The sequence below is a fragment of the Cervus canadensis genome, chromosome X (genome assembly GCF_019320065.1).
Source record: "Cervus canadensis isolate Bull #8, Minnesota chromosome X, ASM1932006v1, whole genome shotgun sequence".
Taxonomy (NCBI): Eukaryota; Metazoa; Chordata; class Mammalia; order Artiodactyla; family Cervidae; genus Cervus; species Cervus canadensis.
Window position 1 is genome coordinate 140,094,561 of NC_057419.1, and position 14,121 is coordinate 140,108,681.

Below are 14,121 nucleotides of genomic sequence, written 5' to 3' on the forward strand. Positions count from 1 at the left end.
CAAAATTCCAAGAAATGAAGAGAGACTTCTTTTCATGACTGGGCTAAGCACTTGCTCTGCACTAAAGTGGGACACCCCACTCCTCCCAAATTCGTATGTTGAAACCCTTACCCACTCCATGCCCTGCCCCCATGATGGTATTTGGGAGTTAGGGCCTTTGATAGGAGACACAGTGAGGATAATCACCTCTTCCCTACGTAGAACTTATGTATTATGGGTTTCACCCCTTATATCGGCATTGCTTTGTTTTACCCAACTCATAATCAATATTTTCAGTGGGGATAGTCCATTGGGTCCCATGTTATCAAGCCCATTTCTAAGTGAGAAAGACTCAATTTAACTTTATGAGCCATAAGTCAGAGTGCCTATGTCTGCTACAGGATATTTTAGGACAATGGCTGCTATGATCTGGAGCACTGAAACACTGCAATAATAAAATGCTTAAGGCAAATAAATCTATTGGCTATCTTCAGTAGCTCCCTTAACACTGTAGGGGCATCTTTTAAAAATTTAGTGGTATCTTCAAGAATTCCTCTATTTTGTGCCCCAGTATTAAGTTCAAAAATTTTTCCTACATGATGCAGTTTAGCAGATGTTGAAATAAATTCCAAATCTATTTGTAGAAGTCTTAAGCCAATAATCACTTTTTATCTTTAAAAAGTATTATTGCACTATTGTAGTAAATGTCACCTTTTTAAAGTATATACTTCACAGGCATTTACTACATTCACAATGCTGTTCAGGCATTCTCTCTGTTGCCCCCAAATAAATTATCACTCCTAAAGGAAACCCCATGCCAGTAATCAATCCTTCTCCATTTCCCCTTCACTGCAATCAGGCTCTGATAACCACTAATCTGCTCTTTACCTCTATGGGCTTACCCTTTCTAGATAGTTGACAGAAATGAAATCCTACAATATGTGACCTTTTGTGTCCAGCCTCTCTCATTCCTTTTTACAGCTGAATGCATGCCTTTGTACAGAGGGTCACTTTTGTTTATGAATACTTGTTATGAAACAAGTTAAGGACAGGTTGATGGATACTTGGGATGTTTCCCATTGGGTTATGGTGAATAAGGCTGCTACGGACATGGGGATAGAACTTTTTATTTCAATAAATACTTTCAACTCTTGAGCATATATAGCTAATAGTGGAGTTGATGAGAGAACCATAGGCCTTTTAACTTTTTTCAGGAGCTGCCAGACTGTTTTCTACAGCGCCTTGTTGTCATTCAGTCGCTCAGTTGTGTCCGACTCTTTGTGACCCCACGGACTGCAGCATGCCAGGCTTCCCTGTCCTTCACCATCTCCATAAATGAGCACTAAAGTAAAGTTAGTGCAATGCTGTCCTCTTTTTTTGTCATTGGTGTTAACAGTTTAAAATGTGTTACCACATGATAACATGCAGTATACCTTATGGAGTGGCACAGGGTTTTGTCACCGTTATTTAAAACAAAAGGGCAGTCCAAGTAGGATTTTATCCATGTAATGTCATTTGAAGGGCATCATACTACTTCTGATCAGTTTGTGCTGTGCTGTCTTTCTCCTATCTTTCTGCTAAAATTTTGTCTTTTAAAGGCCCTACGTGGCCTTCTAAGTAATCTTACTAGGGTTCACTCCAGTAGGCAAAAGGCACATACATGACTCACTTTCAGGTAATCCCTTTGGACCTTGGGTTTCTGCTGAGACATCTTAGGTAACACCCTTCAACTTCTTACAAGGGTTTTTTGTTTTGTTTTGTTTTGTTTTTTAACTTTAAGGATCTCTGGGGTATTGGCCCAGATCTTCCTGAGGCCTAAACAGAATATGGTCACACCCTTGACTTCATCTTTACACCATATTTTCCCAGAAGGCTTCTGGATTTGACCTTTGCCCAGAAGCTTTTTCTTAACTTTCACATCATTTGCTATCCAGGAGAGGCGGGGGATTTTCAAAGTAGCAGGTTCTGTCTCCTATTTGTTTAAAAGAAATCCATCCTTCAGTGAAGTTCAAATTTCAATTACTTGTCATATTTTAGTCTCTTTTTCTTTTATCTAGTTAATTTAAAAACACAAAGCTATCTATAACTGGAATATGTTAGGAACAGTTGGGTGAAATTGAAAACAACATACTAGGAGAACTGGAGTTTCCAGGGCTGTCCTCTCCTAGGCTAGGTGTATTAGTTATCCATTGTGAAATAGGAAAACCAAATTACCATATAAATAATTTAAAGATCAAACTACAGTAAGATACTAATATAATCAAGAGAGTAAAATCCCATTGACTTTTCCATATTCTGATGGGTAGGAGGAACACACAGCTTTATCCCAACTTAAGGGAAGGAGACATATGTGAGTATGAATAACACAGAGGTTGAGGGTCACTTAGGGTCTGTGCACAGTACCTGGACTCCTCAAAGTTCTGTTCCAGCAAAGTGGGGAGAGCTTGGCCCCCAACACAGGCCACTTGGTCCACATCCTGGGCCCTGGACACAACCTCTTCCCCTTTCTACTCACTCTGAGCTTCATTCCTCACATTCAGAGGCTTCACATGCTATATATGGATACTGAAGCACAGTTGTCTCCTGTTCCCTGAATACAGCCACCACCTTTTTGTTACCTCCCAGTCCTGGGAATATAACACTGGAAGTGCCATCCAGCCCTCAGAAGCACAAATTCAGTGATGAGGAGCATGCAGGCTTCTTGGAGCTTGGGGTTCCTTGGGCACCAAATTAAGGGCCTCTGATACATGAAACAAGTTTGGAGGCAGGCAGGTGGGTTCTCAGTGTGCACATCTCCTCGACTGTCCTTGGCTGTTTGCAGAGAGATGAGGCTGGAAGAGGGTAGGAGTAGAACCTCTAAAGCATGGGGCCTATTACAAGCCCCTCTAACCTGGATGTCAGAGCAGCACTATGATCAACAACCAGTTCAGCACAGGCACTGTGACAGCCAGCCTCTAAGAATGCCCCAAATATCCTTGCCTCCTGGTGGTCATGCTCTAGTGTAGAACCTAATCTCATTTAATAAAGATGACCAGAAGACCCTGATGCTGGGAAAGATTGAGGGCAGGAGGAAAAGAGGGCGACAGAGGATGAGATGGTTGGATGGCATGACCGACTCAGTGGATATGAGTGTGAACAAGCTCCAGGAGATAGTGAAGGACAGGGAAGCCTGATGTGCGGCAGTCCATGGGGACATAAAGAGTCAGACATGATTCAGCAACTCAACAACAATGTGACCAGCCATTTGTTGCACAGCAATAGAAAAGTAAAATACATATTGGCACTGACAGTAGGGTTTCATGGTAAACAATAACAACAAAGAAACAAAGAAAGGACTTTGAGAGAGTATTAGAGATAGTCAAAGATGCTTTGAAGAGAATCTTATCAGAAGCCCAGTTGAGGGCAACTGTGGAGGCTGCCAGTGAGTTATAAGGGAAATAGGAAAAGTGCTATGGAAACTGGAGGAAAGGATCCCTTTTTATATTTTAGCAGAAAGATGGGAGAAAGCACAGCACAAACCAATCAGAAACAACATGAGGCCCTTCAAATGACATTACGTAGATAAATTCCTACTTGGACTGCCCTTTTGTATTTTTTTAATTTATTTTATTGAAATATAGTTGATTTACAATGTTGTGCTAATTTCTGCTGTACAGCAGAGTGATTCGGTTATACATGCATATATATATATATATACTTTCTCATATCCTTTTAACATTATGGCTTATTATAGGATATCAAATATAGTTCCCTGTTGTTGTTTATCCATTATATATATAATAGTTTGCATCTGCTAACCCCAAACTCCCAATCCATCCCTCCCCCCACACTCCTCCCACTTGGCAATCACAAGTCTGTTTTCTATGTCTGTGAGTCTGTTTCTGTTTCACAGATAGGTTTACTCATGTCATGTTTTAGATTTCACATATAAGTGCTACCATATGGTATTTGTCTTTCTCTTTCTGACTTACTTTACTTAGTATGGTAATCTCTAGGTCCATCTATGTTACTCCATGTTGCTGCAAATGGCATTATTTCATTCTGAGTAATATACCACATCTTCTTTATCCATTCATCTGTTGATGGACATTCAGGTTGTTTCCATGTCTTGGCTATTGTGAATAGTGTGCTATTGTTTATGTATTTTGACTGTAAGGTGTCTCAATTTCTCTCTGAATGTACACAAGGGATAAATTATAAATCAATGAAAACAAATGTTTTAATGTAGTTTGTCAGCTATTTAATGTAGTTAGACTTTTACTACAAAAGTCTGGGAGTGAGGATACAAGATTTCTAGTCTCAAAGGTATTATTATTAAATTGGTTACATTCTCTTTGCTTTATTTATTTACAAAGTGGTACTTGCACTTGCTATGGGACTCTTGTGTATTTTAACTTCTTAGTGATAATAGTAACACTATGAAAATTAAATTAAAATGGTAAGACTAAGAGCAAACACCCACATGACACTTAAGTGCCACGTGCTCTTCTGAGTGCTTTACAGGTATTAACTCATTTAATGAAATTAAAATATTGAGTGGGGGAGACAAAGCCCTGTGCCACTCCATAAGGAATGCTGCATGTTAATATGTGGTATGCACTTTTAAAATGTTAACACCGATGACAGAAAAGAGGATGACTTTGCATTAACTTTATTTTAGCGCTCATTTATGGAGCACCTACTAAGAAGAAAACACAGTACTATTGATAGGTGCTTTGGGAGAGACAGAGAGAGATAAATCCCTTTGAGATTCCAATCATTCAGAAGCTCATATCCTAGGGGTTGGGAGATGGAAGTAGACACAAATATGTAAAAATATGAAAATATATTAGGATATGAGACATGCTACCATAGAATATGAAAGAAGGGAGGAGGTACCAATGAGACCTAGAGAGCACCTACATTGCCTTACCAAAAAATGCCTAAAGGAAATCCTCTACCATCAACCCCCTGGCCTTTCTCCTTCTTTGATCCTGTATTCTGGTCAATTACAACTTCATTCCCCCTCTACCCCCCTTGAATAGCTTCCATTTCTTAGGCCCATTTTCTTCTTTCCATCTTTTTGGCAGGGAGAAGGTCAGGAAATATTTCAGACCTACATAATGGTATAAAGAATACTACATCCATGTACCCATCACCTAACTTCAGAAATTTTACACTCCAGATACAGTTGAAGCCTGGTACATACCTGTGTCCTCCAGAAAGATATGCCCAAGTCCAGGTGCCTGGTACCTGTGAATGTGACCTTATTTGGAAATAGGGTCTTTGCAGTTGTAATTACATTAGGATCTAATTTAATGGAGTCACCCTGGATTTGGGATGGGCCCTAAATGGACTGGGTGGTATCCTTATAACAGAAAGAGTGAGATTTGAGATACACAGACACAGGGAAGAAGGTCATGTGAAGACTGGAGTTATTTTGCCACAAGCCAAGAAGTGCCAGAAGCCACCACAAACTGGGGGTGGCAAGGAGGATTCTCCCCCAGAGCCCCTTGCTTTCAGACTTCTGACCTCTAGAACTGATGAGAGAATAAATTTTATGTTGTTTTAAGCCACCTACTTTGTAGTAATTTGTTACTGCAGCCCTAGGAAAGTAAGAGTAACCCTTCCCAGTTGAATTCTCCTCTCTCCCTCTCCACTATCCTAAGCAAGGTGTTTATCATCCTCATACATGCCTTTCTACACGTTACATATGCAAGCATTCCTTCCATGCATACCTTTTACTACATATATGTATCCATAATCAGTGATAGTTATGCATGTTTTTAAACCTCATATTCATGATATCATAATGGTTCTATCCTTCTGAACCTAGTTTATTCCCTCGTCCATTTTTTCTTCACTGCCACCATCCAATCCCTGCCCTGCCAGGAGGTTTTTCTGTATCTCAGGGCCTTGAGAATTCTAGTCTCGTCCCCATTCCAGCCTTTACTGTCCCATTCAGCTTACCTGAAATTGTATCAAGTCACTGAACAAACGATGGTCTTACCACGGGAGAAACTCAGTCCCTCACAACACCCATCCCCCACCCCATGCCCATCATTGCTCTAAGAGAATGATGCTGAAACTTTGAGATGCTTCAGAGTCACCTGGAGGACATGTAAAGCTCTGATAGCTGAGCCACCTTCAGTATAATGATCCAGTAAATCTGGAGTGGGGCCTGAGAAGTTTCACTTGTAACAAGTTCCCAGGTGATGCTGATGCCGCTGGTCTGTGGCAGCTCAGTAGCTCCATCTGGTTTCCAGATAAGCTTGGTCACCCACTGGTTCCTCTCACTAAAATGAAGTAGGGGCTAGTCCTCCATCTCTCTCCTTGCATAAATTGTTTGTCAATTGATATATTAATTAACCTGTGGCTACAATAAAGGGCTTCCTGATAACTTGGTTGGTAAAGAATCCACCTGCAATGCAAAAACTTAAAAAAAAAAAGGTTTCAATGACAGTAAAGTGGACTAAAACAAAAAGATACAAGATTCGCATCAGTGTTACACATCTAAAAAATCTGCGGCTTATCCACGGCTAGCAAAGTTTTATTTTTAACATGAACAAACGCAGTCAAATATATCTGACAAACATAAGAAAAAAAGTCAGATGTCAGTGGATAAGACATTTCACATGATGAAATCTGGAACAAAACCAGTGTTGATAAAATTCCCACTGGCTACTGAGAAGCTGAAAATCTCAAATTCGTGAGGGCAAGTCCATTGTTTCTTCCTCCATCATGTCTTTCTATACTTGACAGCTGTGGGATGAAGTAAGAGTCAATTAACAATTGTAAACCAGGGGACGGTCCCAAGGAGGCAGAGGGATAGGACAGGAAGACCACTTTCTCCCCCACAAATTCATCAAAAGATCATTTGAATGCTGAGAAACTTCCACAAAACAACTTCTGAATGCTGGCGGAGGACACTAGGCACCCAGAAAGACAGCCCAATCCCTTCGAAAGGAGGTAAGACAAAATATAAAAGACAAAAACTGAGACAAAAGATTTAGGGATGGAGACCCATCCTGGGGAGAGAGTCAAGAAAGAGGAGTAGTCTCCACACATTAGGAAACCCTCTCACAGGTGTGTCTGTGGGGAGTTCTGGAATCTCAGAGGGCAACATAACCAGGAGGAAAAAAAAAAAAAAAAAACCCGCAGAATACGCGCCTAACCACAACTGCCAGTGGAGAAGTGACCCAGACACTCGGGTCCACCACCAGTGAGTAGGGGCTGGGCAGGGAGGCGCAGGCTGCATAACTGGTCCTTAGGGTAAGGACCGGGCCTGAATGCCCCGAGGACAATCTGAGGGAGCTAATGTGAGACAGCAACCCAAACCGTGGGATCACCAGAGAGACACACAAAAAAGACCTTTCTCAAGAAAGGCTCTATCGGCACCCCTGGCACGCTCACAGAACAAAGGATTGAGCAAATACCAAAGGAGAGCAAGCCAGCTGCCATATAGGGCCCTCCCTCCCTGGTGGCAGAGAGGCGGGCAAGAGATAGCCAGAGCCAGAAGGCAAGGGGCTGCTGCCATCTTGTCCCCACAGATCACATCTTCCACCAAACTATGAGCAGGCTCCCAGTTGCTAACCTCGTCTTCTTGGGATCCTAGGTGGTTGACATCTGCCAGGAGTGTCACAACCCAGAGTAGACATACAGCACACCTGGAACTGTGATCTCATGGCACACCCAGGACACTGAGTGGCGGGGACCAGGCAGGTGACTAAGACACATGGCCCACCTGGGACAGCGCGCTCACCAAGCACCCAGTCGCCTGAGCTGCTCGGACCTGAGAAGGGCACAAAACGCACAGCCTATCCGGGTCTGTGCCCTTGTGGAGTACCTGAGAACCTGAGCTGCTTAGACCTGGGAAGTGCACGAAACTCAGGGCCCACTTGGCACTTGGGACAGTGCCCTTGCAGAGCACCCTGGAGACAGATCAGGCTAGACCCAGGAAGCACATGCTGCCTTGGACTGTGGCAAACCCAGTGTGGTCCATCCACTGTGAACACTTGCCACACATGCCAGCGGTATTTGTTTGCAGTGTCCCTCCCTCTCCACAACACAACTGAACAAGTGAGCCTAAATAAGCGGCCACCTTCGGCCCCTTGCATCAGGGTGGAAATTAGACACTGAAGGGACTTGCAAAGGAAGCCAAAATGAACAAAGAAGGTGGAACTGCTTTGGAAGTAACAGGTACAACAGATTGAAACCCTGCATTTAATACTGGAGACATTTGAGGGTTACCTATAGACCTTGAGAACAACTACATGCCAGAACAAGGGATGATCTGCCACTGAACAGACCCCACAATACCCAGAGAAATTCCTAGATATATTTTTACTGTTATCAGTTTTTAATTTTTTAAATTTAGTTCTTTATTACTCCTTTAACTTTCATTTTTATAGCCTACTATTACGTTTCCCAAAGAAACCCCTATTTTTTAGAAATCAAATTCCATAGTTTTTGATTACTATGTTTTGTATTTTTTATATTTTATTTTTGAGAGTCTAACCTCTATTCCAGGTTTCTAATCTTTGCCTTTTGATATTCATTATCAATTTTGTACCTCTAAGAATCTAATCTTCAGTGTCCATTTTCACTTAAGGATTTGATAACTGGCTTGACTGCTCTCTCCTTTTTCTCCTCTATTGCCTTCCTCCCTCTTCTTTTCTGTATATAACTCTGTGAACCTCTCTGGGTTTTCCAGGCTGTGGAGAGCACTTAGGGATTAGATTAATGGCTAGATTGTTCTCTCCCCTTTTGACTCTCCCTTTTCTTCTCCTGGTCACCTCTGTCTCCCTCCTCCCTCTTTTCTTCTCTATATAACTCTGTGAATCTCTCTGGGTGTTTCTGGCTGTGGAGAATTGTTTCACCAATAAACCTAGGGGTTTAACCTTCTATGCTGTGTGGATGGAGAAGTCTTGTGGCTACTGTAAGACAGGGACTGAAAGCCAGAGGCAGTAGGCTTAATTCCAAAACTTCAGAACATCAGAGAACTCCTGACTCCAGAGAACATTAATAGACAAGAGCTCACCTAAAAGTCTCCACACCTATACTGAAACCAAGCTCCACCCAAGAGCTAACAAGATCCAGTGCAAAACACATCACAATAATTCTCCAGCAAACAGGAACCCAACCTTGAACATTAAAAGATGGACTGCCCAAAGCCATGCTAAACTCACAGACACCCCCAAACTCACTACTGGACACTTCATTGCACTCCAGAGAGAAGAGATCCAGTTCCACCCACCAGAATACAGACACAAGCTCCTCCAACCAGGAAACCTTGACAAGCCATTAGTCCAACCCCACCCACAGGGAGAAGACTTCACAATTAAGAGGAACCACGAACTTCCAGCCTGCAGAAAGGAACCCAAACACAGCAATATAAACAAAATGAAAAGGTGGAGAAATATTCAGCAGGGGAAGGAACATGCTAAAAACCCACCAAACCAAACTAAAGAGGAGGAGATACCTGAAAAAGTATTCAGAATAATGACAGTAAAGATGACCCAAAATCTTGAAAACAAAATGGAGCTACACATAAATAGACTAGAGGCAAGGACTGAGAAAATGCAAGAAATGTTTAACTAAGGACCTAGAAGAAATAAAGCAGAATCAACCAATAATGAATTATGCAGTAACTGAGATCAAAAGCACTCTGGAGGGAACCAACAGTAGAATAACTGAGGCAGAAGAGAGGATAGGTGAGGTGGAAGACGGAATGGTGGAAATAAATGAAGCAGAGAGGAAAAAAGAAAAAAAGAATTAAAAGAAATGAGAACAACCTCAGAGACCTCTGGGACAAAGTTAAAGGCCCCAACATTCGAATCATAGGTGTCCCAGAAGAAGAAGACAAAAAGAAAGTGCATGAGAAAATACTTGAGGAGATAATAGTCGAAAACTTCCCTAATATGGGGAAGGAAACAGAAACCCACGTCCAAGAAACCCAGAGAGTCCCAAACGGGATAAACCCAAGGCTGCTGCTGCTGCTGCTAAGTCGCTTCAGTGGTGTCTGACTCTGTGTGATCCCATAGAGGGCAGCCCACCAGACTCCCTGTCCCTGGGATTCTCCAGGCAAGAACACTGGAGTGGGTTGCCATTTCCTTCTCCAATGCATGAAAGTGAAGTCGCTCAGTCGTGTCTGACTCTTAGTGACCCCATGGACTGCAGCCCACCAGGCTCCTCCATCCATGGGATTTTCCAGGCAAGAGTACTGGAGTTGGGGTGTCATTGCCTTCCCCGAAACCCAAGGCAAAACACCCCAAGACACAAATTAATCAAACTAACAAAGATCAAACATTAAAAGCAGAAAGAGAAAAGCAACAAAAAACACACAAGGGGATTCCCCATAAGGATAACAGCTGATCTTTCAATAGAAACTCTCCAGGCCAGAAAGGAATGGCAGGACATACTTAAAGTGATGAAAGAGAAAAACCTACAACCAAGATTACTCTACCCAGCAAGGATCTCATTCAGATATGAAGGAGAAATCAAAAGCTTTACAGAAAAGCAAAAGCTGAGAGAATTCAGCACCACCAAACCAGCTCTTCAACAACTGCTGAAGGATCTTCTCTAGACACGAAACACAGTAAATGCTCATAAAAACAAACCAACCCCCCCAAAATGTAAATGGAAACAGGATCATACTTATCAATAATTACCTTAACTGTAAATGGGTTAAATGCTCCAACCAAAAGACAAAGACTGGCCAACTGGATTAAAAAAAACAAGACCCCTATATATGCTGTCTACAAGAGATTCACCTCAAACCTAGGGACACATACAGAGTGAAAGTGAAGGGCTGGAAAAAGATATTTTGTGCAAATGGGGACCAAAAGAAAGCAAGAGTAGCAATACTCATATCAGATAAAATAGACTTTGAAATAAAGACCATGATAAGAGACAAAGAAGGACACTACATAATGATCAAAGGATCAATCCAAAAAGAAGATATAACAATTATAAATATAATATACACCCAATATAGGAGCACCTCAATACGGAAGGCAAATGCAAACGAGTATGAAAGGGGAAATTAAGAGTAACACAATAATAGTGGGGGACTTTAATACCCCACACACACCTATGGATAGATCAACCAAACAGAAAATTAGCAAGGAAACACAAGCGCTAAATGATACAATGGACCAGTTAGAGCTAACTGATATGTATAGGGCATTTCACCCAAAAACAATGGAATTCACCTTTTTCTCAAGTGTACACAGACATTCTCCAGGATAGATCACATCCGGGGCCATAAATATAGCCTTGGTAAATTTTTTTAAAAATTGAAATCATTTCAAGCATCTTTTCTGACCACAAGGTGGTAAGATTAGATGTCAAGTACAGGGGGAAAAAAACCATTAAAAATACAAACATATGGAGGCTAGACAACACGCTTCTGAATAACCAACAGATCATGGAAGAAATCAAAAAGGAAATCAAGATATGCATAGAAACAAATGAAAATGAAAACACAACCCAAACCCTATGGGATTCAGTAAAAGCAGTACTAAGAGGGAGATTTATAGCAATACAAGCCTACCTCAAGGGCCAAGAGAGACATCAAATAAACAACCTAACTTTACGTCTAAAGCAAGTAGAAAAAGAAGAAAAGAACCACCCCAGTTAGTAGAAGGAAAGAAATCATAAAATTGAGACCAGAAATAACTGAAAAAGAAACAAAGGAGACTGTAGCAAAAATCAACAAAACTAACAGCTGGTTCTTTGAGAAGATAAATAAAATATACAAACCATTAGCCAGACTCATCAAGAAAAAATGGGAGAAGAATCAAATCAATAAAATTAGAAACAAAAATGGAGAAATCACAACAGACAACACAGAAATACAAAAGGTCATAAGAGACTACTATGAGCAGTTATATGCCAATAAATTGGACAACTTGGAAGAAATGGAAAAATTCTTAGAAAAGGATAACTTTCCAAAACTGAACCAGGAAGAAACAGAAAATTTTAACAGGCTCATCAGAAGCATGGAAATTGAAGCTGTAATAAAAAACCTTCCAACAAACAAAAGCCCAGGACCAAGCGGCTTCACAGGTGAATTCTACCAAAAACTTAGAGAAGAGCTAACACCTATCCTACTCAAACTCTTCCAGAAAACTGCAGAGGAAGTTAAACTGCCAAACTCATTCTAAGAGGCCACCATCACGCTAATATACAAACCAGACAAAGATGCCACAAAGAAATAAAACTACAGGACAATTTATCACTGATGAACAGAGACGCAAAAATCTTCAACAAAATTCTAGCAAACCAAATCCAACAACATATTAAAAAGATCACACATCATGACCAAGTGGGCTTTATCCCAGGGATGCAAGGATTCTTCAATATTCACAAATCAATCAATGTGATACACCATATGAACAAATTGCAAGATAAAAAGCATGTGGTTATCCCAACAGATGCAGAGAAAGCCTCTGACAAAATTCAGCACCCTTTATGATAAAGACTCTAGAAAGCAGGCACAGAAGGAACATACCTCAACATAATAAAAGCCATATACTACAAGCCCACAGCAAACATTATCCTCAATGGCAAAAAACTGAAAGCATTTCCTCCAAAATCAGGAACAAGACAAGGGTGCCCACTCTCACCACTGCTATTCAACATAGTTTTGGAAGTCCTAGCCACAGCAATCAGAGAAGAAAAAGAAATAAAAGGAATCCAGATTGGAAAAGAAGAAGTAAAACCCTCACTGTTTGCAGATGACATGATCCTTTATGTAGAAAACCCTAAAGACACCACCAGAAAGTTACTAGAGCTAATCCATGAATATAGTAAAGTTGCAGGATATAAAATTAACACACAGTAATCCCTTGCATTCCAATACACTAACAATGAGAAAACAGAAAGAGAAATTAAGGAAACAATACCATCCACCATTGCAACGAAAAGAATAAAATAATTAGGAATAAATTTACCTAGAGAAACAAAAGACTTATATATGGAAAACTATAAAACACTGATGAAAGAAATCAAAGAGGACACAAATAGATGGAGAAATATACCGTATTCGTGGACTGGAAGAGTCAATACAGTGAAAATGAGTACACTATCCAAAGCAATCCCTATCAAGCTACCAATGATATTTTTCACAGAACTAGAACAAATAATTTCACAATTTGTATGGAAATACAAAAAACCTCGAACAGCCAAAGCAATCTTGAGAAAGAAGAATGGAACTGGAGGAACCAACCTGCCTGACTTCAGACTACACTACAAAGCTACAGTCATCAAGACAGTATGGTACTGGCACAAAGACAGAAATATAGATCAGTGGAACAAAATAGAAAGCCCAGAGATAAACCCACGAACCTATGGACACCTTATCATTGAGAAAGGAGGCAAAATATACAATGGAGAAAAGACAATCTCTTTAACAAGTGGTGCTGGGAAAACTGGTCAACCACCTGTAAAAGAATGAAATTAGAACACTTTTTAATACCATATACAAAAATAAACTCAAAATGGATTAAAGATCTAAACCTAAGACCAGAAACTATAAAACTCTTAGAGGAAAACATAGGCAGAACACTCTCTGACATAAATCACAGCAAGATCCTCTAGGACCCTCCTCCCAAAGTAATGAAAATAAATACAAAAATAAACAAATAGGACCTAATTAAACTTAAATCTTTTGCACAACAAAGGAAACTTAAAGCAGGGTGAAAAGGGAGCCTTCAGAATGGGAGAAAATAATAGCAAACAACGCAACTGATAAAGAATTAATCTCCAAAATATACAAGCAGCTCATGCAGCTCAATTTCAGAAAAATAAAGGACCCAATAAAAAAAAATGGGCCAAAGAACTAAACAGACATTTCTCCAAAGGAGACATACAGATGGCTAACAAACACATGAAAAGATGCTCAACATCACTCATTATCAAAGAAATACAAATCAAAGCCACAATGAGGTGCCATCTCACGCTGGTCAGAATGGCTGCCATCAAAAAGTACAAACAATAAATGCTGGAGAGAGTGTGGAAAAAAAGAACCCTCTTACACTGTTGTGGGATACAAACTAGTACAGATATGGAGAACAGAACAGTGTGGAAATTCCTTAAAAAAACTGGAAATAGGGTTTTCTATGTAGAGGATCATGTCATCTGCAAACAGTGAGAGTTTCA

At 40.6% G+C, this 14,121-nt stretch overlaps 1 protein-coding gene across 1 annotated transcript in view; it reads right to left on the reverse strand.

The window, feature by feature from the left end:
• Positions 1-6,498: 6,498 nt before the first annotated feature.
• Positions 6,499-14,121, reverse strand: part of LOC122435294 (proline-, glutamic acid- and leucine-rich protein 1-like) — a 13,743-nt gene continuing 6,120 nt past the window's right edge. The window contains exon 3 of the mRNA XM_043459373.1: positions 6,499-6,720. Coding sequence (XP_043315308.1) covers positions 6,708-6,720 — 13 coding nt within the window. The 3' untranslated portion in view covers positions 6,499-6,707. The remainder of the gene's footprint in view (positions 6,721-14,121) is intronic.